Source organism: Rhinolophus sinicus, chromosome 1 (genome assembly GCF_057876585.1).
Source record: "Rhinolophus sinicus isolate RSI-liver-muscle chromosome 1, RSI-T2T, whole genome shotgun sequence".
NCBI classification, from domain to species: Eukaryota; Metazoa; Chordata; class Mammalia; order Chiroptera; family Rhinolophidae; genus Rhinolophus; species Rhinolophus sinicus.
Window position 1 is genome coordinate 162897167 of NC_142501.1, and position 25508 is coordinate 162922674.

Consider the following 25508-nt stretch of genomic DNA (forward strand, 5'->3'; position numbering starts at 1 on the left):
TGTTTAGTGTTTGGCTCTGGTAGAGCTGGGTGGATGAACTCTTTCTGTTCGACACTACTATGTCTTTACAAAATGTGGTATCTTATACAGTAAGGGGAACAGATCATTTAGATTACTGGATTTTGGTGGACAGGGGAGGGAGGGCAAAGAAAACAAGAAAACCATGTTATCATTTTTTCTTAATTATAGAGTAACTTGAAATAAATTAATGTACTTTTAATTAATAAGGCCTGATATATTTAAATAACTTCTAGCAGGAAAAATAATTATCTATCAATTTAGCAAATATTGTTGCTTCATGGCACCAAATATCTGAAAGATTTAACTTTTCTAATTTCTTTCGTTTGCTTAGCTTTGTGTAAATACATTCCAAGTACAGTTTTATCCATTAATTTGGTAAATCGTAAAAAATAGAAGGATATTATCTTCTCTCTTCCCTTACCCTGAAATAGATACACTATATTTGTTTTAAATACCAAACATAATTTTTAAACACAAGATGGTACTTTGTAAATATAAAATGCAATTCAAATTTGAGGCAGAATTATAGCTTTTCTATATTGAGTGCAGCAATTTCTGCCTTGAGGAGAGATAAAGTGCATGAAGTGCTTTAAATTTCTACAAAGTGAGCAAAAACCCAGACCATCACCACATTGATAAAAATCTCAGCCACTAGTGAGATCAACTTTGGTTGTAAAGGCTCCATCTGTCTACCTGGTAACTTGGCCATGTTACTGCCAGGATTTTCCCAGAGGCTGGCTTCCCTGGGAATAACTTACTCCTCCTTTTGTGACAAAAGAGCTGAAGTTTAACTATATTGATATGAGAGCTATACTCATCAGCCCCCGCCAGATGAATCTCAAGAGGCTTGCTTAGCAATTTATAACTAAAATAACAAATCTACCTAATAGCAAGCTAAATCTTCCAACATAACTTTCTCAAGCTAAAGTCCATCAGGAACTTCAGGCAAGAAAGACTGTAGTGATAAATTCCATTCTAAAGTTTCCCTAATACAATTTTTAAAAAAATGAAATTTAACAAATAAATATAAGAAACCAACAACAACAGCTTTATCTTCTCTGGAAGTCAACTACTAATTTCTTGAAGGAGAAATCTGTAATCATAACCCACAAAAAGTGTGTTTGAAAAGGCCATTAGTTATCTGGAGAATATTGAATTAAACCTTTTATATATAGAAAATAAAATTCCAAAGGTAATAACCCAGAGGACTTTTCTCCTTCCCAATATAATTATAAAAATAATTATAAATTCCCAAGCACAATGAAGTTCTATTTAAAATATAATCCACTGATTTACTTATTTATAGGGTCAAATTAGCCTCCCTTTTGCACTGTCCATCCATTTTCCTATATTTGAAAACTAATCACATTTGTAGAGTATTTATCTTGAATATAAAAATATTTATTATTTTTATATTGCATTTTTTCCTAAAAACTAAACACAATAATATATGTAAACTCATAAAATATTTAAATCTCTGTTTTATTCTGCATTTACATTTGGCCTGTCCACTAGAAGTACTGATAATGTGATAGGACCAAATTGTGTTTTCTCTGAAAAGCTCTATTAATTAGAAAAGAAAAAGAGCCTACGTGATATTAAAACCAAATTCAATAAATCTCATGCCGTGTTTCCAAAAAACATGATCTTTAAAGAGAAATTTTAAATGCCAGAACCAAATGTCAGAGGAAACCGAGATTTTTTTTTCCCCCTTCAATAAATACCTAAAGATTAAAGGAAAAGCTTGGGCTTAGAGAATATATATTATTCACTTCCATTTTAGGATGTTTACCAAAATATCATAAATACTTAATAGCAACTGTTCCTAGTGCTTCTAGCAAAAGGCAATAAAATGAAACATAAACCTCAGCTGTGAAAGCCCAGGAGTTTTGCTTTGCATTTCATCACTCCACTTCCCCATACCCTCTTCAGGATAGCCCAGATTCTAATGATCAGCAGAGACAGCTCAACTGAATTCGAAACAGAAATATTATGAGCTCCAGTGAAACTATTAATCATTAAAATGGAAAGAACAACAACAGCAGTCAAATACTCAGCCACTGGTACAAGTTGCCTGACTGATAGCTAGGAAACACCATACTGGGAAGAGGGAGTAATCACACATTCCAATCCAAATTTTTATTATACATTTCTTCTATAAAGCCTATAAAACTCTCAAGATATCAAGACGGTGAGGAATTCTATGCTCAAGAGTAGAAGTGTCTAACACTGTTTATGAAAATCTTAAACTTGAAATCATAAACCCAGCCTCACAGAGCCCAATTTGCAAAAATTAATACCAAGTCTCACTTACAAACAAAATCCAGATCTTGTGAATTACACTGTGTTCATAATACCAAACAAACTCCTTCTTAATCTCTTTCTTCAAGATAATGACCACCTGCACTGGATATCAAGATTACTTTTTACAGTTTAAAATATATCTAAAATTTTGAGGCTTTCCTACTCCCAGAGAAATACTCACAGAATTAATTATTCCTTTAAGAGCTTGAAATCCACCTTTGACAGGGAAAACTTGTTCCTTGGAATCAGCAATTCTTTCGAGCTTTAGGAAAAGGAAGAAAATTTAATTAAAGGTTGGTTGAGACATACAACACTTTATAAATTTCATTATGTTTCAGTTATATGTTTCTGAAAAAAATTACACTACAGTATTAATTCACTAGTGTAGCTTGTCAGGAATTGAAGGTGGTGGTACTGATTTTACTCTAAATGTATCACAAGGAAATGAATTGAGATTAGACACTGCCCATTTACACTGGCCTCAAGTTTCAATTTCAACACAGTGCTTTTTGCACTCTATTAGCTGTAAATGGCGTGAGACACAGGAGTCTGAGTTCAACCCAAAATTTAAATGTCAAATCGCTTTGTAAGTGGAAAAGAAAATTAATAGATAAACCCTTAAAACTTCATGAAAAAAATTGGTTTTTGTAAGGAAAATTATTAAAAATAACTCATAAGAGAAATTCTCAAATCTCTACACCCCTAAGGGTCCAGGTTTACATCAAACTCAAACTTCTCAATAAGACGGTAATAATCATCTTGTCGGTTCCATTAAAGAACAAGAGTACCCATGTTATTTCAGGGCAAATGTTTGTCCTATATGAGTTCCTCCAAACCAAATAAATGTTCAAGAAATTTAGAGTTTTGTTTTCGGCAATAAAACCTAAAAAAACCTGTCCATCCATTTTTCTATTGGTAATCAAGACATACAAGATATGTGGACATTTTTATGGAAAATCTTTAACAATTGATTAGTGTCATGATAAGTCATCAGATGAGAAAATAATTTGATAAACTACCCTCAAGACAATTATGTGATTTAGATTCAAGTTTGCAGATCTTCTGTACTCACCTGAGCTTGTTCAAAGTCAAGAACACCAACGCAATAAACTCTAGCTCCAAATGACCTGGATAGCTTTGCCTAGAGAGAGAGAGAGAGAGAGAGAGAGAGAGAGAGAGAGAGAGAGAGAGAGAGAGAGAGAGAGGTGAATTATTCAAATACCAGGCTATACATGCAGAGACACACAGCAAAGTACACTGTGGTGTAAAGAACAGTTTCAGTTCAATACTCACCTCTTTCTCTGCATATGATGGCACCAAACCGTCCAACTTACCATCTGTCAGAGCAATTATGATACTGGAGGTTTTCAAGCCTCCTGCTTTCTGAATTTGTTCATTTGCCTGAAAATGAAGAATAATTATTCAACTCACAATTTAATCTTAACTTTTAACCAGCATGTTCCATTAAGCTGAATTTGTAAATCTGACAAAATCAAAATGTTATGGACTGACTTTTAAAACACACAATTTATGTTAATTATTTATTCAAAATATGCATATATTTACATTATAGAGTAGTTACTACTGAGTGTGAATGACATAGATTTTTAGCTTTGGTTGATTAGTCTAAATACAACCACAGAGAAAATGGAACATTCCTTAAAAGGCAAAATGCCATTTAAACTTTTCTTATTACCACGATAAATAATATTTTCTATCAGTCTCATCCCTAGAACAACTAAAAGCAATAAAAAAAATTTTCTAAGATAAACATGTTATGGGGTCTTTGAGTTTTACTAGAGAGTTATAATTTATTTCATTACAGAAAACATTCACTCCCATATTCATAAATGTGAAAGAACTTACTAGCTTTAGTCCTTCATGGATGTATGTCTCTCCTGTTGGAATAACATGTTTTAAATCCTCCAAGCCTTTGGTGATTTTGCCTCTGAAAATAACGTATTATAATATTAAACTAAAGAAAAATGAGCAAAGATTACAATAATCATTTCTCAAAAAATGTGGGAGCATTACAACTAAGTTTCTTCAGGAAGAAAAGGAAAGAACATGCGTTTTTGAGAGCAGATAGCTCTTCATAGTTTTTGTCATTTTAATGAGTATTTAATGACTTCTGTATTTTAACTACAAAAATAAAAATGCTAACAATGTAAAATGTCTTGAAAATCTAAGCATATTCTAGACATTTTGAACTGAGAACAGATATCTTCAATCATATTTGTTTTATTAAATGCTAAGGAGTGAAAACAACAAGGATTGAGTAGGTCAGCTTAATTGAGAAAGTATTTCTGAAGGACTCACCCCCACCTCCTTATGAACTGGAAATTTTCTTTGTTATCTACAAGTTCCTAAATCATGATACTTAACCCTTATGGAAATTAACATTTTCTACTTTGTCTCCCAGAGTCACAAGTCTCATGATGTAGGCATTTTTGTAGCACCGTTTCACCCACCCACCTACAATATTCTCTTGAATATTGTAGATACTTAACACATACTTGAAGAACAAATAAAAGAACAAGTAGATGGATGGATGACAATGGATTATTGAGAGAGGATGAATTAAAAAGAGGAAAAAAACATAGGATAATCTTTTTCATCATGACAAATTAGTTGTCCCAATGAAGTATGGCTAAAGGAAATATGACTATAAAAGTAGAACTATTTTGTGTATATGAGTAACAGAAGATGCATTTTTCAGATGTTTTTAGTATAGATTCAAAGACCCCTTTAAAAAGAGACAAAAAAATAAAAAATTAAAACAAAAATCTTAAGAGGTTAAATACAATAATGTTGCAAAAACAATCCAAAATACTTAAAACTTCTTAAATTTTTAAATTTAAAAGATCAGAAATCTTAATATATTGTTTTCAGAATTTGTTTTTAAATAGAAGCAAAGAAAATACCTCTCTAAATAAAAGTCTTGACATATAAAACTAAAGTATAATGTTTTAAATAAAACATGAAGAGCACTCACACTACTGAGGATGATAAAGGATAGATGAAAGAACTGAAATTCAAGTTTTAAAAAGACAGATTATAAAGACAGATTTAAAAAGACACAGATTATAAAAAGTGTATTATCTGAACATCAAGGAACTTACTGGGGTCGTACACAAAATTATATATATATATATTTCATATACTATTAAAACACATGTCAAAAATAATTAAAGATTAACAATTATTATTTTGGCATGCTGCAATGTTATGTTTCAAATACTTGCATTCGCCAGAGCCTCAATCACATTTTAAAAGTAACTTATTGATTATATTTTAATATTGTAATGAAAATTATTATCAGATGAGTTTTCCATCTCAAGAAGTTTCCAGAAAACACAAGACAACTTTCAAAGCATGACCTTAATCTTCCTCCTTCCTGATTCAGTCATCTCTACTAACCCATGATGACTGTCTCTTTCAATATTTGGTTTAAAAATCTACCTATTCTATCCGATGGACACTTGTCTCATTAGGGAGACCACCTCAGGGATGATGTAGATGCCTGATCACTGCACTGTACACCTGAAGCTAAAGCTGAACAATAATGAATGTCGACTACAATTTTATATATATATATATATATATATATATATATATATATATATATATACACAATTTTATACATATATATTTACAAGAAGTGGAGTACAGCATAAGGAATAGAGACAGTGGAAATGTAATGGCTATATGCGATGTCAGAGGGGTAGTGGATGGGGGGAAGGGAGTTATCACTGTGTGAGGGATATAAATGATAAATGTCTAACATTACATTGTTTTGTACACCTGAAACTAATAAAAAAAATAAAATAAAAATCTTACCTATTCTGAACCTATTTCTAACTTTATTACATTCTCTTTTCCACGGTGCCCCAAACATATGCATGTTCAATTTTCACTACAATGAATAATTTTGTCTCTTAAAAACATTCTGCTTTAAAAAAATTCAACTAATTTAGTTTAATATTTTCACTTCTCAACTAGACTGAAAGTTTACAGTGGGCTGTCCCCATGTCTATTATGCATGATGTATCCCTAACTCTGCACTTATTACTTATTATAATGCCTTTTACAAAGTAAGTGCTCAATACATTTTTCCGTCTATTACAAGAAAATTCATAATTCCACAGATGATGGAGTAAATTACATAATTTGTAAACTTGTTTTATCTAAATATTTATGTTTAGTATCTACAGAAACAACTTGAAACTGATTCTGTCTGAATACAGATAAAAACCAAATATTTGGTGCTTCCCAGAAATGAGTGGCAGTGTGTCCTCAAGCATTAATGTTTGCTGCCAAAAAGAAAGTGAAAAAGACAACTGAAATTCAAGTTTACACAGATTTTACATGGCAAAAATCACCTTCCCATTCAGTTCAGATTCAGCTCACCATTACTTCTGAGGACCAGACAACACCAGCAGAAGACTCTAAGCTTAAAACACAACTTGCCAAATCTGGAATTCAGAGTCTTTGGGAAGGTAGGTCTCTCCTAGCTTTTTCCACTGAAAAAATCAGAACACCTCTTGCTCTTCTATCCATACTTATACGTGTCACCGTAATACTTGTATTCCCACCATTATTTTTGCAGCTGCGTAGTCATAGGAGGAAAGATGTTCCCTACCCATAGCCAATAACATCTACACACAAGTCCTGCTCTTGTCTCCTTCTGGCATCACTACAGTCTGTCAGCCTCTCCTCCATCAACCAATGTCTCTAAGGCAAATGAAAACCAAAACGAGACAGGGCACTTTTCAGGCCTTGAAAGGATCCCAAGCAACTAAAAATAAGTTCTAAATGTCTCTATTCATAAACAGTTACCGTGTTTCCCCAAAAATAAGACCTAGCTGGACCATCAGCTCTAATGCGTCTTTTGGAGCAAAAATTAATCTAAGACCTGGTCTTATTTTACTATAAGACCGGGTGTAATGTGATATGATATGACATGATATGATATGATATGATATAGTATAATACCGGGTCTTACATAATATAATATAAGACTGGGTCTTATATTAATTTTTGCTCCAAAAGACGCATTAGAGCTGATGGTCTGGCTAGGTCTTATTTTCAGGGAAATACGGTGCCTTGGGGAAAACGAAGTCAAGTATGAGGTTGAAAACAGAATTCATTCATCTATACTGTGACTTAAATCTCTAAAAGAAAACAAGGGGGGAAGTGACAAAACTAAATGAAGGAAAAACATGGATATGTTATAAAGATCAGCTCAAACCCAACAGCTACTGAGAAGATCATCTCACTAAGTTGGGCTTTGACATTATGTTGTCAACTATCAGCAACAGCAATACTGAAACTACTTGGTATTTGTTATGAAGCTGTCGTCAAGGATGCTGCTGCTCAGACACACAGTGTCCCCTGTAAGGTCTCACAGCGGAAGTTTCTTATCATCCCCTGAGTAATCACTATACACTTCCTCCTTTCTGCTAACTACAACTATTAAACCGTTTCTTCCCCAATCAGGAAACCCACAGTAAATTTCTTTCAAATTCGCAAAGTTTTGCTAAGTTGCTATGGTTATCATACTGCTACATCCTCTTTTGCAAGATCTTTAGTTTTATTTTTGTATGTTATTAAATTTCTGAAATATTATGTTCTGTGCAGCTTCACATGCTTTTTGGAAAGATGAAGAATTTAAACAAAATGGTATATTAAACCTCTGCTTTTGTTGTTGTTTCTGTTGAGAAATCAGGGGACCAAACTCTATAATCATCAACTCTTTCTTATTTACTTTATAATTATATTGATTGAAGGGAGAGGGCACAAAAAAAATACTCATTTTTTTTTAAGCTATAAAATTAGCACTTTCATCTCTGTTAGTATCTCTCAAATTTCTCTGCTGAGTAGGGAAAAGAAGAGACAAAAAGGGAAAGGAAAGAATCAGAGGACAGGGAAGAGAAAGGAAGTGAAGGGAAAGGAGGGGATGGGAGGGCAGATAGCAACTGCAACTACCAGGCACTGTGCCACATCAATGGCTTTTCTCCATCCATATAACACTTTGGATTGTGGAAGGTATTCATGATGTCATAACTAAAATAAATATATACTTTTATAAAGAGCAGCATAATAAAAGGGTTGGCAGAGAATTATGACTTTTCCAACCAGCACAATTAAGGCACAATTTTATTTAAGTACCTTTTACTTGTGACTCAGGATGTACATTTATACAACATATCTGTATAGTACTTGAACTTTTCAATTATCTCAACTTCCCAGATTTCAAAGCTTTTCCCAGATTTCAGTGGATCAAGCTACACATATCTGCTGAGTACCCACCACATGTGAACACTGTGACTCTATAAGGTGATAGGAGAATGGCTCACACATAGTCCAGGGCTATTCTCATACACACATCTCTACAGATCCCGTGTTCTTTACCCTGGCTGTACCCCAGAATCACCTAAAGGGCTTTTTTAAAAATCTCTTCTGGGCTCTAATTGAGGAGATTCTAATTTGCTTGGTTTGTGATGGGGTTAGGGTATTTTTTGGAAACTCCCCAGAGTATTCTAACATGCAGCCCAAATTAAGAACCTCTGATCCAATCTAATTTAAAAATCTTTCCATGTTGTTGGAATGTTCTTTTCCTTACCCATTTTGCCAGTCAGTCCTTCCACTGAAGGGCTTGTGGGGATGACTAGGGTAATCTTTTAAACCATAAAATACAGCCTATGGGATGGGATGGTTTATAGCCAGAGAGAACAGAGATGAATTCCAAGCCCTACCTTGTTTCCTCATTTGTAAAAGAGGGATGAAAATATCGACCCAATGGGTCCATTGTGAGGCTTATATGGCACATAATAAGTACTGAGAAAGTTGTAGCTAATATTGTTCTTATTTATTGATATTAGTCCTGCCCTGTTAGAAGGATTTTGTTCACTCACTTTACTTTCTTCTTGATTCCAAGGAGAGCTCAGTCAGTGAACTGAGGGTTGAAATTTTTTGATACAGAGACCAGACAGGAGGGGAAAGGAAAGAGAAGAGAGGGGAAAAGTGTTATGTTAAAGTATTGGTGAGTAGAAAGTCCTAGAAAAGAATTATATGGAAAGCTTTATAATATGAGGTGGGAAGACTCAGGGATTGGAGTAAATCAAAGATGAATTGAGACTCTAATTCTGCAACTAATGAATTATGTAACCATCAGCAGTTATTTAGTTTCCTGGAGCTCAGTTCCATATCCATAAAATGTAAATAATAATGCCTGCCCCAATGGGGTTTTCAATCATTCATTCTATAGATATTTATTAGGTGCCCACTATGATATTTATAATGCAACGTTATTTGGCAGCCTTGAGTATTCAGAAGGCAGTGGGTGGACAGAAAGAATATTAGAGAGAGGGAGGAGAAAGGAAGTGAGTAGCACCCAAAAGAAACCCTTCTTCATTATAGTTTCTCCTTTACACTGCTATAAAACTTATAAACGATGGCAGGCTGAATCTGAGGTATAATGGATAAGATGCCAGGCTCTGGAGCCAACTGCTCTCCCCACTTACTAGGCATGTGAACCTGGGCAAGTTTTCTAACCTCTGCATCCTTCAGTTGCTTCCCATATAAATAAAGATAACGCTAATACTAACTTCAAAGTCTTCTTTGAAAATCAAATGAGTTCAAGTGTTTGGTACAAAGGAAGCATTACACAGACATTAGTTATTATTCTTTCATTACATGATATGTGAGGGACCCAGCAAGGTCATGGGCCAGTCAACCCTCAATTCCTTCATTATGCTGTTTTGCATCAAACAATGAGCGCAACATACAGGTCAGGCATGGGGCTGAGGCCTCAATTCCCTGCCCGAACATCTACTGGTCTTAACACTTCCTAGTTGTGTAGCCTCTCTGGTCCTCCATTCCTCCCCTGTGAAAAATCAGGATACTGATAGTACTTACGTAGTGGAGTTGTGACAAAAATTAAAGGGGCTATTACATGTAAAACACTCAGTATACTGCATGGCACATAAGTGGTCAACAATCAATACCAACTGTTTGTGTCTATTCACTATACTTCTGTCTCTTTATAAATACAAGAGGACTAAGTATGAATTCTTAGCCTAGTTAGTCACCAACTGTCGGCCCCATCTGAGCCCTGTCCCTCTCCTAGTTTCTCATAAAACACACAGAATTTTAAAATTTTACAGTAAGTTGTACAAACTGTAAATCATATGCCTAAGTATTGCTCTTGAATAAACAGTTCAATATAAAGAATCTCAAAAGGTACTTCTTTTATAGCACAGATTTTTTTAAATATTTTGGGAAATTTGTAGTCATTTCTAAGGAAACATCCACCCTCACATTGTACTAGCAAAGTATTTCTACATATTGTTAATTCTTAAATCCTGAATTTAATACTATTCAAAATCATGGATGTAAAGGGAACCATGTCGATCTATTCTACTCTAATTCAAGAAGGAAATACTGGTCATAGTAAAATATTAACAGTAAAAGAGAATATTATCAATGTTGTTAATAAACAAATATTTTTAATTCATACAAAAAAATAAGAGGAATGAGATGGAGAGGTTAACAATAAATAATAGAAGTAAAGGACATTTGTCATTTAAATTTTACTGAGATGGGTTATGAGTTGCACTAGAATCTAAAGACTAGTGCCAAAATTACCAATCTAATTTATTTTGGTTATATACAAGGTTTATATTTTTCCCCAAAGTTGACATGTGTGTTTCAGAAAGAGAGTCATCTCGGAATTTCATTATTACTTTTCATATAAACTATGGCAGCTAATCTCCAAATATGACCTCTCTCAATCGCTTCCCACTTTGTATGTGCTCGCTCTCCTATCAAGAGATGGAATTTAGACACTCCACCCCTTGTACCCACCATAGCTGATACTGCGTGGAAACAGAATAAGGTATAGAAGTGATGTTCTTGGACATCTGAGTCCAACTCTTAAGAGAATTGGAGACTTTGCTTCCTTCACTTGCTCTTGGAATCCTTTCTCTTAGACCCCAGTCATCGTGCTGTGAGAAGCCTATGCCACAGGCAGCGGTCACAGGAGGAGAACCAAGTTATTCCACTGCACAGCTCCAGCTGAGCTCCACAAACAACCAGCCTCTGTGATTACAGCACCAGGTAACACCACCGTGGGCTGAGAAACTCCCAGCGGAGTCGTCCGCACACAGAACTGTGCAAGATAATAAAATTGTTGTTTAAGCCACTAAGTTTTGGGGTTGCTTTTTCATGCAAAAATAATTTCTGAATAACAGGAAGGAAGGGAGGGAGGGAGGGAGGGAGGGAGGGAGGGAGGGAGGGAGGGAGGGAGGGAGGGAGGGAGGAAGGGAGGAAGGGAGGAAGGGAGGAAGGGAGGAAGGGAGGAAGGGATTGCTACCCTAAGTGTCAGATATTTCATTGCTGCATACATTCTCAATTCTTTGATTGGGGTTCAGTCCTACTACCTGAGAATGTATCTTTTGTGGCTCTTGACTCTACCCTCTGAACTGTGACTCTACTTTCTTAGTCATCCTTCTTTTTTCATAAGAAGTAGCCCATAGGAATGATTCCTTCCTGCCCATAGGAAGTTGAGGGTCCAGAAGTCTCTTTCATATTGAAATATCTGTCTCTTTTAATTCATGTTGATAAGAGCCCTTTGAACATTTTGTGAGATTCCAATGTATTAAATTATAATCTACTTTATTAAACAAAAGTCACATGCAAAAAATTTCCTCAAAAGAGGCTCTTCTCTACTTTAGGCTGTAAATGAGGTGAGACACACACCCAAAAGATTCAGAAGCCCTACCTTTACCAAAGAATGTCTGTGAGGCACATCTTTTAAGCCTTTTGATCTGGATAAAAGGGTCTACAAAACATCCTCTTAAACCTTTCTGAAGTCATAACAAAGGGTCTGTCAATTGCACCCTTAATCTGATTTTTCCCTGATGCCACATTTTACAGGCAGCAATCTGGGTTTGATCATTGAATTAAGGCCATTTCTTAAATCGGGGTAGTATTTTTGCCAAGGAGACTGGGGATGAGAGTTTTATTTTCAAATCCATGAAGTCCTGGCTCTTTATATTTCCTCTAAACACTGTTTGAAAACTGAAAAGTTCCTTTTATAGCTCATCTCACACCTCTCATACGTCATCATAGCAGCTGAAAGAAGCCAACTGACACCTCCAACAGTCTTCCTGGAAATCTCCTTAGCTTTATCCACACGTTCATTATGCACACTTTCTATTTTCCACATTACCACCAAACTTTCCACCACTACATAAAATGGTCATCTCTGCTTCAGCCTCCAATAACAACTTGCTCACTTCCAGGTTTTACTATCAATCTCCTCAAGGTCATTTAGCTTCTACCCTAGTCATAATCTCTGTTGTGGTTATCTACCGCTGCATAATAAACTACTCAAAAATTAGTGGTATAAACACAAGTTATTATTTCTCGTGACACTGTCCATTGAATGAACAGTTCTGACGTTTCATACATTAACTGTTGGGAACCTGGAATGGCTGGAAGAGTTTGAATGACCTCACTCACATTGGCAAGTTGATGCTGCTGCTGGTGCTGGCTATTGCCGATGAGTTCAGCTAGGACTGTGGACCAGAATCTGTAGTTTCCTCCATGTGGCTCACCTGGGTTTCCTCCTACCATGTTGGTCTCATGGTAGTCAAAGCTTATATGGCAGCTGGCTGCCCAGACCACAAACAAGGAAACTTCCACACCCCAACTTGCTCACTTCCAGTTTTTACTATCAAGGAAACTTGTCCTGCTAAGGCTTAGGCCTGGAACTGGTACAGTTTCATGTTGATGTCTGCTGCAATCTATTGATTAGAGTAAGCAACAAGGCCAGCCCAAAGTTTTAAAATTATATATTTAAATAAATATATTTATTTTATATATTATGCATTCTACATGTATAATCATATATACAGGGGGGTGCCAAAAATGTATACATATTTCAAGAAAGGAAAACTGTATTAAAATTGTAATACTCAATATATATCGATAACAAAATATGAATACAAGTCACGTTTAACTTCTGCAATGACAAGAGGTGCTCAAAGTGGTTACCATTAGCGTCCAGACACTTCTGATTACGGCGAACTACTGCTTGACAAACGTTGACCAAAGTGTCCACTTGTATACATTTTTCTGGCACCCCTGGTATATGTATATATGTATGTATATGTATTAGTCTGTGCTTCATTGGGGGTCACAGAAAAACAATCTACCACAAAAGCTAAAAGTTTCATACATCCATGCAGCCAAATGCCAATTTAGAAAACTGCATAAACATAAATGTCTAGATATTTATATCATAGGACAATTCGGTTCTTTATCCTTAAGAGATTATTAGCCAGGTACACTAGTCCTTGAAAATAAACAGTAACTGCAAACTAAACATAGCAATACTTGAGAATTTTATAATAGCTGGCCAGTTACATAACATAACTAAATGCTTCTTTTAGAAGGTAAAACTTCGTAGACTAAGTGGAATATGAAACCAAACAATGTTCTCAAGATGTTATTTATGTCCATACAAAATTACTAATGATTTGTAATCCACTTAGCACTGTACTTTACCTGAACGATTGCATATCAAGCATTTAGCAAAATGTCTGATACACAGTGAGTGCTCAGTGAACTTTATGTACTATTTTTATTGTCTCCTTCCTTTAATAAACCACAATATTAACCAGGCTGACAAAATTCGAAAAAAATTTATGAGGGGAAATCTGTTCATTCATTCAGACACACTTACTCTACTTATCTGTGTTATTACATACTGCTATATTATATACTGCACGAAGGGTACATTGCAAAAAAGCCACTTTTCTCTATTAGCTCCTCTACTTAAAAATGTTTATAGTTTCAAAAGAGTGAAGTGTTATTTTCTAAACACAAACATTGCTAATACATTCTGTTATCTTAGGAACTAGCAGATTTAGCTCCCACTTTATATAAAAACGTGCTTATTATTTATTTAACCTGTTACTCTGATGCCAACATATGCCAAAGTCTCTGGAGTCCAGAGTCCAGATGACTGAACCCAAGGTAGCAGTTCTGATTCAAAAACATCTGCTTACAAAATGCTCCACACAGCCTGGGTTTTATGAAAACTATTTCCCCAATTTAGTCTACGCGAACCAACGTGGGGTACACGGATCACACCTGAAGCCCATACATGCTGCTTTTTGTATATTTTTCTTCCATTTCCCCATTCAATGCCTGACTGAACCATGAGAAAACGACCTGTGAGTTTCGCCACTTCAGTGTGCGGGGTTTGTCTCCCAGACATGAATAACAATGTTCCATTTTCCAGAACATATTCACAAAGTAGATAGGGCACTTCGCGGAAGGTACTAACATATCCATGACTGGCATCTGAGCTGCTGCCATGCCCAGACCTCTCCGGATGAGCACCTGACATGGCCAAAGCTGACTTTTCTAAATAGGAGGAATTACTTCCCTATTCGATTTTTTTTTTTTTAAACCCAACTATAGTCACTTCCTAACATCACATCACTGGTTTGTAAAGTAACAGAATACATTTAGAGGATAAATATCTCTCTGAATTATGACAAATTCAGACTAATTGTGAAGACTGGAAAAGGGGGAACAGAGAGAGTCTCGGGCAGTGCAGTTGTGCAGTGTCCAGGCTCAGGAGTCAGGTCTGCATGTGAATCCTGGCTCTACCGACAGCTGTGTCACTGGGAGCAAAGTCACATTTCTGAGCTTCTGTTAGAATCCTGGCACATCAGGATGAAAATGATGATGATCGTGTACGCTGATAACCTCCAATCCCATTCCAACGTCAGCCTCCATCCCACCCAGTCATCAGTTAGGCATCCTCACGCATCGTATGCATTTAATTGTCCCAACATTGCTATATGGTAGGAAGGCTTAGCTCCTTTTAACAGGCAAAGGAATTGGGCAGCAAGAGGTGAAGTAACTTGTCCAAGGTCACACAGCTAGTATATAGCTCTTATGTCTATTTGGGCCACAGTCTAATCCTGGTGTTTTCGTTTTAACAAGGAGCCTTCAGGACTCTCCAATGTAACAGCTGGATATGCTCTGTTCCTAATGCTTACTCTTTCTAATCCCTGAGTTCGTTGTTTTTCCAAGACAGCTCTCTCTGTCTTGGAAAAGTCAGTAACATTTCTTTTTAATTTAAGCACTTGTTTAATTTTTACATACTACATTACTGTTAAAACAAGATTGAATAACCTACATATATGGAAATTAAAAACATGAAGGCTTTCACCAACTTGACTCTCATTGCTAACACAGTATCATTGTTAACAGTTTGTTGCGTATCTTCCAGACTTTTTCCCATGTATTTATAACCACACACACAGCATAAAAACAGTTGAAGATTTTTTGTTTTTATTTTAAAAAATAAAATCATACTTAACAGTGTTCTGCAACTTTCTTTTCTCAATATATCTTAGATATATTATGAATAATACTTCAGTCTCTAACTTTGCACATACATATCTTTGCATACTGATGCTAGTATTTCAGTAGGACATACTAGTCTCAAAAAGTAGAACTGCTGCTAGGAACCTTCTAAACTTTTACAGATACTGTAAAATTTCCCAGCAAAATGAATGAACCAATTATGAGATACCAACTCTTAAAAGGACTACGTTATCACAAGTAAATTTTTAACTAATATTATAAGGAATTAGAAGCAATTCTTTCAAATAATAGAAATGATACAAATGTGTGTTATCTAAACTTAATCAAGTGGCTTCTCTTTAATTTCCTACAAGTTTGCCTAAGAAACAGTTATTCCTAAGTAATTGATGATTGTGTTCAGGTCACACAACTATATAACTTTTTCAATTTGGGGACAAGTATATTGAAAAGAGAATTGGAAATGTATATAACTGATCTATAAGAATTGGAATGAGAAAATTAGCAACTATATCACCATTTATCATTTCTCAAAGAGAGAAAATATAACAGTTAATAACTCAGGTTCTAGAGTCAGAAACATTCACTCATTCAACAAATATTAATTGAGCATCTACTGAGTGCCAGGCTCTGTTCTAGGTGTTGGATATATGGGTGAACAAGACAAAGAGGATCCCTCTGCTCTCATGATTAATCTCATTGATTAATTAATAGAACAATTCCAAAAAGAGATAACCAAATAGAGTGTTGTGAGAAATTACTGGGCAGGAGGGACAGGGTTTCTTCAGACTTGATGACCAGGAAAGGCCTCTCACAGGAGGTGACACATGCAATGATGCCTAAATGACAAGAATAAGCTAACCAGGGCAAGATCTGAGACAGAGAAAGAGCAAAATTCCTAATGTGGAAACAAGTTTGGCCTGTTCGGGGAATGGAAGGAAGGCCAGTGAGTGAGGCTGTAGCACCTGATGTTGTCTGAAAGGATTGGGTGAGGCAATCAGGTAGGACTTTTAGGCCATTGGGAGAAGTGTGCATTCTATTCTAAGCCATTAGATTGTATTAAGCGTGAGAGTGGCATGATCTACTTTATATATTAAGAGACCATTTTGGCTAATATACTGCTCTCCACCTATTAACCATGTGTCCTTGGACAAGCTACATTACCTTCCTTAGCTTCAGTTTCTTCATTCATAAAGTTGAGATAATAATAGTATGTAGTACATGGAGCTGATATGAGGATTAAATGAGGTAATGAATGGAAAGCATTTTGCACACTGCCTAGCACATAATAATTGTTCACTAAATGATTTCAACTAAATCACTTTTATATCATTAAGATCATATTGAACAAAACTGAGCATAACTCACTGGCCCAATTATGCAACATAATAACTAAAAACATCCTTTAAAATTAGTCCTGATTCAAATTCTCTAATATTGAGAGTCTGGATATTTCATTAGTGAATCAACACTCGCACTTCCTTCTTACTGATCCTATAAGACAGCCCTGAACTATGTATGTGTATGTTCACACCCCTTACGCACACACACCCTACATTATACATCTTTGTGTTACCCCCAGAGCCCACAATGTTCAATGCATCCTATATAAGGAAGGCAAGCAGGAAGGTAGGTAGGTGGAAGGGTGGACTAACAGATATGTGGAGGATAAAAATCATGAGGACAACAGAAAAGAAGGGAGTGTTTCAAACTGAAATATTTAGAACAAGAAAGTTTTTTAATGATGAGTATTTAAAATTTATAACTGATCATTACTTGCCATGTTTGTTATTCTATTCATGCATTTACATAGTACCAGGCTGAATCCCTAACAGAAGACATGGCCCTAACATAAGGACCTACTGCCTTCCAATCTTGCTTCATCTCTACTGAAAATATTTAGCAACACTCTGAGAAACACAAGCGGTACTTCTCACATTTATCAAGATACTGAAGAATTTTGAGTAACAGCACCAAAATTGTGAAACCTGCTATACTCAACCTTTGCGTTTCTCATGTTCTCAGATCTGTTTGTCAGTGTGATATATGACAGCAAGAAAGTTGGTATGTAGAGTTCCAGTTTCTAGGCTTTGATACAAAGATCCATAATAGTTGTGGAAACATTTGTTCAGGGATCTTTCATCTAAATATGCAAATTGTTTACACACTCGGAAGTGTGTAATAGATGAAAAATAGCCCTATATCCAAATATAGAAGAGCATAGAAATTTGAGAAGTTATTAATTTGATTAAATAAAATTAGTAAAAGAACAACGAGGAGCAGAAAACAATATCCTTTAGTGGAGACTATTCTGTGATATAGAAAGTACTTCTCCATGCATTATCTTATTTCGATCTTTACAACATCTCTCTTAAAGAAAAAAACTGCTAGTTTATAAATCTGCAGTTTATAGGTATAAAAAATCTAACACAGTGAAATTGAATAGATAAATTGAATAGTCTCTAAATCAGTAAGTAGCCAAACTGGAACTCTAACTCAGGCCTTTTTAGTGTACTTTCTGCCTCCCCCCGCCTCCCTCCCCACCAAACTAATTCAACATGCCACAAATAACACAATTCATTAAAACTGAATGTATTTCTATGTAAACAGACAGATAAGCAAACTACATATAAAATAAGCTGCAAGTAACATTATCAAAATTCCACCTGGAATATTATAAATCTTTTCAATTAAGACAATAATCTCTTTATATCAGCACAATTCCTCCCTGATCATTAAAACACTGCACATTCCCTAGCTCTAGCTAGTAATAACCACAACAAAGTTTCATCTTTTGAATACATTATGTGCCAGACTCTGCCCTGCAGTCTCTACACTGATTGACTTCAACTCTTACAACAATCTTATGAGGTAGGTATTATAATCATCATCATCATTGTCATCATTATATAGATGGAAAAAACGGAAGCATAAAGAAGTTAAGTAACTTGTCCATCACCATTTAGTTAGTAAATTGCTTCAGTGACTCTTAACAGCAACATTATGCTGTCTCTTAAAATAGGAGCCTCTATCCCATTCCAACCTTTTCCCTATTAGATTCAACCAATGATAAGGGAAGAATCCCTAATTTCAATTAACAATTTAAACTTTATATATGCATGTCTAAGCAATATCCGTCTTGTCAACCAGTGACTACACTTCATCTTCAAAGTGCTGGAGGACCCATATGAAAAGTGTCAGACAGAGAACTTGGCACAGCACATACAGGTGACAAGTACTGAGAGTCTACTGTGTGTCTGGCATTATGCTGAGTGCTTTTCTCTATATATGCACTCCATAAATGTTAACATTGTTTGTTTGCTTTTTTCTCCTAATGGATAAGCTGGACCCACAACTATTTCTTTGGAAATTAAGCTGTCCAGTGGAGAAAACGTCTTTTCACGGAGGCAAGGACTGTTATATCACTGGGTATAGAAGCTGTTGTGTATGGGTTATAAGAGACTATTATCGCTCTGCCCTTGAAGAAACCCAGATACACATAAGAAAGTATGGAAGGGAAGTATCAATGAGAAGACTGAGGTTGTAAGCTGGACTCCCCCCCTACAGAGAGATCTCATCTCCAAAAGTAATACTTAAAACACAAATAAATTAAAAGTTTACATACGTTCTGCGTCCCTTTAAATAGTATGCTTTCTTAACATTTTTTTAAAGAAAAAATCAATTTATAAAAAAACTGTATTCGTACATGACTTTTGAGAAATCCACATATTATGCAAAACAAAGGACACCAGCCTCCCCTGATAAAACTACAGTTTGGAGAAACTTGATTTCAGAATCATGCTAACACACCATTGGTTAATTCCACAAGAACTGAGCAAGAACTATCTTGCATACTTTATGTTAAATGATGTATAAAAATGAAGAAGAAAATCTCCTTTCCACTATGGAACTCAGAGTCTAGTAAATAAAACTAATCCCATAGAAAGCAGTCATTCTTTAAAATATGGCAATGACTACTTCCAACTTGGCACAATGGGTTCAAATGACATAGAAATAGTTATATAAAATATTGTGACATTGGCTTGGAAAAAAGCCACACCTTTTACAAAAGATGTGATATATGTGTATTATACGGTGTGTGTGTGTGTGTGTGTGTGTGTGTGTGTGTGTGTGTGTGTAATAGAATAGAAAGCAAGTTCCTTTATAAAGGTAAATATATTCAGCAGCATAGACCTCAGAGTAGGACTAGAAATCCAGGATGTCTGCTGAATCTAGTAAATTATCCATATAAATCCATGTCTTTCTCCTCCGTAATGCTCTTCAAATTCCTAGTTGATTAATATATTACATCTCAACAAGAAAGATATAGAACTACTTACAGTAACAGAGACGGAAAAGGTGGGAAGTAGTGAACATACAACTAAGGCAGAGTTCTTGGTTTCATTGCACATTCCACAGCCAATATGAATGATATTGATTTTCAGATTATCTGCTCTTTTATATTACTCATACCCCTCCTTTCCCCTCTATTAGTGAAGAGAACTAAATTGTCTGTGCATTTGCTTGATTCCACTGAGAGGCCTGAATCACCACTTGGAATATCAATCATTCTTTTAAGATTAGTCTCTACTAAAAGCCTGCAGTGAAATGATAATGCACTAACCTGTCTCCAGTTAATGGCAAAATAATGGTTGCTTGGGAAGAAAACACAATGAAAGATAATCTCATTTGAGGGCTGCAAAATAAGAACAGAGGCAGTTAAAACATGTTTAAAAGAAAGATTGATACAATACAGATGTACAGCTAGGGAGTCTCATTTAAAATAGGTCTCACTGAATGATCCAGGCTTCTTTTAAATGGAACTCCCTAAGTAGATACACTAACTCTGCTTAACATTACTGCATAAGTCATTTTGGATTTAGTCAGAGCTTCTCAGCACTCAAGCACTACTCCATAGGGACATTTAGGAAGACACCAACTAGAAAGATAAATTCTAGGCCAGTGTAAAACTTTTTTTTAGAAAATGCTAGTGTTCTACCTCATCTCCTTGAAGGAAGTCAGACCCTTCAGAGTGACTGTTAGCCACACTTAGGACTGGAGAACACTCAGTTTGATTTAATTAGCACAATTATGACATGCTTTCACACAAAAGTTATCCTGAAGTAAGAATACCTAAAGAGAGCCATGGACAATGTGAAAGAGACTTAAAAAAAATGCATTTTAATTAGGCATTTTCAATTTTCCAAGTCTTTCAATTGTCAACAGCTGCCCCAGTTAGCTACATCTTTTAAGCTTTAGGCATTTATCTCATAAAATGGTTCTTGTTTCTAAGACATTCTTTGCAACTAATACTGAGAATTAAAACTGATGATATGAAATGAAGACCTTTAAGCTGACGACCAGAATGATCTCAAAGGCTCATAATACATATCTTGAAAGTAATTATCTTCAGTAGTCACCCTTTATTGACTTACTACAATGTATTGTTAGTTAGTAACCGAGAAAGTAAACTTGAGCCTGAGAACTGTGCATTAAAGAATTCCAACTTTCAAACCAGGCCAAATAAATAAGAGCCCCACTTCTTGAAAATGTTGTACTGAAACGATCCATTGCTTTCTATCAAAATCTATATAAGACAGACTCTTTGCACACTCTTGGATTAAATCAGAAAATGTCATAAAACTCTCTCTTCTGCCTTTGACATTTAAGGACATGGGGCCTTGTTTATTTTTCTTTCCTAGACAGTTTTACCTCAGACCCTGTCCAGAAATGAGAGTGTTATGCTTGGCTTCTTAAACAGGAGACTGATGATTGAACATGGACAAGCATACATTTTTATAGGGATAAGTTTACTGCTGCCAATAACTGAAAGCAAGGATTGCCTAGGCCTCTACAGATTGTTGAAGTTACTTGCAACATGACTTTCAAAATGTTTTGATCATCCAAGGCTGTTTTACAGAAAACATTTGGGCTAACAAGACTGAAAGAAGCAATATTTAATGATACAGCTCCTTTTCATGTCCTTTCCATTATCTTGATAAACTTGCATTTGCTCGTGGCATTTTTTTTTTCTTTAAAAAAGAAAAAGGAGGGGGAGAAAAGCCTCAAAAGCCTGGTATCCTGGGGCTATTTTTAAATAGGGATGCCACTAATTGTTAGTTACCTCTAAATAAGAGACTAAGCTGGATTTCATAGCAGTTATGCTTTATATGGGAGGAGAAACCAGTTTTTCCTAGTAAAATTGCATATATAGAACAGTTAAATTTTAAACCAGTCACACACCCACACATTGTGTAAACACAAGCCATTTCTTTACACATACATGCAAGTGCCTTTCCTGGTAGTGGGTTATTAACACATGTTTATTTTAAGTTTACCAACAGGTTTTTTTTGTTTTTTTGTTTTTTTTAAATGATGACCTCTACAATGCTAAGAATTGTGTGGAAAGCAAAATATATTATGGATACTATTAGCATAAAAAATTCTGATGTGATAAATTATGAGAAAGCATAACTGAAATTCAAAACAGATGAAAATTCAGAAAGGAAAAGACATTTGGAATAGTATTTGAAGATACTTCCCCAGAGCCTGGGCCAAGTTTCTGGGATCCAGATGAAATAAACCCTCAACAACTGAAAGCCTGTCCTAATAACAGCATGTGTATAACATCGATTTTGAGCCACTTAAAAATCAACATTTCAGGGCATCCTTTTCCTGCAAAAGGTTTCAAAAAAGGGATACCCTACATTTGGTCTCTTCCCCGCCACCTCATACTCCCCTGCCTAGAAAAGTAAAGTGAGAGAAATACCTCACAAATCTCTCTGTAAGTTGCTGGACAAAATTGTAAATTTCAATCCAATTATTTGCCACACTCCCAGACCTGAAAAATGAAATTAAACTGATCAGAAAAACAAACGTGTACATGGGGGTAGCCTGGCCTCTTCTAAAAGCAGTGACAGTATCAGTGGCTTAAACTTAGGTGCTGCAAGAATCAAGGAAATCAAAGAAGCCAGCCCATCTTCCAGGACCACTTGTCTGCTAATTGTTTGGAGTAAGAACCCAAGGTCTTTAAAACAAACACAGCCTTCTCCACAGGAAATGCAAACCCTAGGCGAAAACTAGGATAAAACCTGGCAAACTCTAGCCAGCAGGACGGGGTGAGGACTGAGAGGCCGAGAAATTCTGGGTTCCTGGGACCCCCCAGTGGCCTCACTCCCATTTCCCAAGAGGCCCCTTGACTGGCAAGCAGTGACTACCCCACCTCCCCTGAGAGTCAAGCAGCTCGGGGCTCCTCCTCTCACTCCCCTCCCCCCCAAGCCCGCACAGATCCCTAAGTGCTTGCCCTCTGCACTGAGACAGCAACAGGGCACTCATCGGCGGGTTCCTAAAACTCCTCCCCAGGGTGCGCTCTCATCTCAGCTTCCCCAGCCACAGCTCAGCCATTGCCACCCTCACCAGAAGAACCTGGACCTCCCTCTGGCACTCACTTGTCCAGGACGAAGTACAGATCAAAGGCTCCTCTGCAGGAGGGCTGCTCCTGGGCTCTCAGCAGCCCCCCAGGACCGCTGAGCGCCAGCAGCCATAGCCCGGGGACCAGCCACTTCCCAGGACTGCGAGCCAGGGACAGCCCCGCCACCATCCTGCGGCCAGGGGCCTGCGACTCCGTCGTGCTCGCAGCCGCCTCGGCTGGACTCGGCGGGGATGCCACGGTGGTAGGAGTTACCAGGGCCCCTGGGGTGCGGGACAGCCAGCAGCTAGGGCACCCGCGCCTGGGGCAGCGGAATCCACCAACTGACAGAGGGAGGGAAAAAATGAGGGAGGGAGGTCCTAGGAGGACAAAGGGAGACTCTGCAACCGACCACAGCAGCTGCCGCCGGAACTCTTGACGAATCCCAGTGGAAGAGCAATCCAGCCCTTCCCCTCCGGATTCCGGAGAGTTCCTGCAGACAATGAGGGCCCACGGCGACAGCGCGCAAGACAAGTTCCTCCTCAGCCTCTGGCCGAGCCTCTAGCGCCAGCCTCGGACCCGAACCGTGAGTGCCGTTCCTCCGGAGTGGGCTGACGTCCGGCTGATGCAGTGTGCTGCGGGGCAGGCTCTCCCGGGACGCGGCGACAGCCGCACAAACTTGCGGTGGAGATCCCTGTCTTCTGGTTCCCTCGCTCGCGGCCCAGCTCCCCTCCGCACTCCAAACTTTCTGCCCAGTGCTCCGCTCTGGCACTGCGCAGCCGGGCTGTCCCCTTGAGGGGAGGAGGCCGAGCGGGCTCTGGGCTAGCGGCTTGGACAAGCCACTCCAATCTGGGCCAACGGCGATCTGGCTAAGTGTTGTCTAAGTGTGTCAGTGTGCGCCTGAGGGCGAGGGCGGGGCCTGAGCTGAAGCCCAAGAGCCACACGCACACTTGTGGGTTCTTGCCTGAGTTGAAAATGACTAACGCTTGCCAGATTTTGGAAAGGGGAGAATTAGTTTAACAAAACAAATGTCCTGTAGAAACTAAACAATACCCATATACCGTATCCTGCAGGCTGGGCCTATTTCAGCAACGGTGCAGAACAGTCCTCTGTGTGGCTGGGAGACCAAAGACTAGCAATTCCAAGGGAGGTAACTGGTCTCCTCACTCTGCCCCACCCCCACTAGCATAAGCACACATCCTCTTTACTTTGGAAACCAATACCTACCGAAGCAACTTCCTCTTTTCTTATAAGCCTACTTTGTAGTTTCATCTCACCAATCCAAGAAAAGGTGAGGGGAAAAGGGGGAGACAACTCTTCAGGAGTGGCAAATTGACTTGTACTACCAAATATTTAATTCCACTGTCATTCACCACAAGCTCCAGATATTAAGAACTTCATCTTGGGGCAAGCTAGGCAGCAGATACCAAACTTGTGCCAAAGCTGACGGTTGCATGCACTCAAATTCTAGGAGTACTCATTCTATACTCCATCCTCTTCTCTCCTCCTGAGCTCCTCAACCTATGACCTCTGCCTTCCCCTTGTTGAAACTGGCTTTTAGAATTTACAATCTCTGAACTGGCTTTTAGAACTTACAATGATTAATAGTGATATGAGGTATCACCTCCTCCTTTGTCTTTAAATCAATGATTTATAATAAAATGTTCATATAGTATTTAATTACATGTTGGTGCAAAAGTAGTTGCTGTTTTACGATTTTTTTTTTTGCACCAAACTAATAGTATCTTTTCTGTTTGTTGTCATGTGTATATAACTTTTCATTTACATTATGGTTGACATACAACCATATTTGTAAGCGTTCTGAGTATAGAAACCAGTTACTCTAACAAAAACTTATTATCAACTATCTATTAGGCATTGCTCTAGGACTTACAGTTAATGCACAAAACAAGATGACAAGCCCCTGTTTTCATGAAGCTTGGAGTCTGGTTGAAGAAGAAAAACATACATATATACACACACACATATATATATACATACATACATACATACATACATACATATCCAGATTAGAAGGTGGTTTGCAGAGATTTAAAATATGCTCATATGAAAGAGAATGACTGAGTAGACAACTAACAAAAAGAAGGAAACTATTCCAGGAACTAAAAGAGGAAACATTCCTAACTCCTGCAACTCCCCACAGGAATTAATTTAGCAAACTCAAGAAACAGAAAGAGAAACAGTGTGGCTGGACCTTTTGCAGTAAGATGAAGTAAGAGAGGTAGGCAGGGGCCACATTATGTGATGCTTTATAAACTGTGATAAAGAATTCAGATCTTTTATGTTAAGTCTGATAGGAGCCCAGTAGAATTTAACCCTGAGGGTTGGGTAGGGGATAAAGTGA

At 37.1% G+C, this 25508-nt stretch overlaps 1 protein-coding gene across 1 annotated transcript in view; it reads right to left on the reverse strand.

Annotated features, from left to right (window-relative positions):
* The window catches only part of ANTXR2 (ANTXR cell adhesion molecule 2), a 141274-nt gene extending 117264 nt beyond the window's left edge, over window positions 1-24010 (reverse strand). Inside the window, exons 1-7 of the mRNA XM_019720146.3 lie at window positions 23184-24010; window positions 22505-22576; window positions 20360-20431; window positions 4192-4273; window positions 3619-3726; window positions 3398-3466; window positions 2507-2587 (exon numbers count right to left, since the gene is read on the reverse strand). Coding sequence (XP_019575705.1) covers window positions 2507-2587; window positions 3398-3466; window positions 3619-3726; window positions 4192-4273; window positions 20360-20431; window positions 22505-22576; window positions 23184-23335 — 636 coding nt within the window. The 5' untranslated portion in view covers window positions 23336-24010. The remainder of the gene's footprint in view (window positions 1-2506; window positions 2588-3397; window positions 3467-3618; window positions 3727-4191; window positions 4274-20359; window positions 20432-22504; window positions 22577-23183) is intronic.
* Window positions 24011-25508: the final 1498 nt, after the last annotated feature.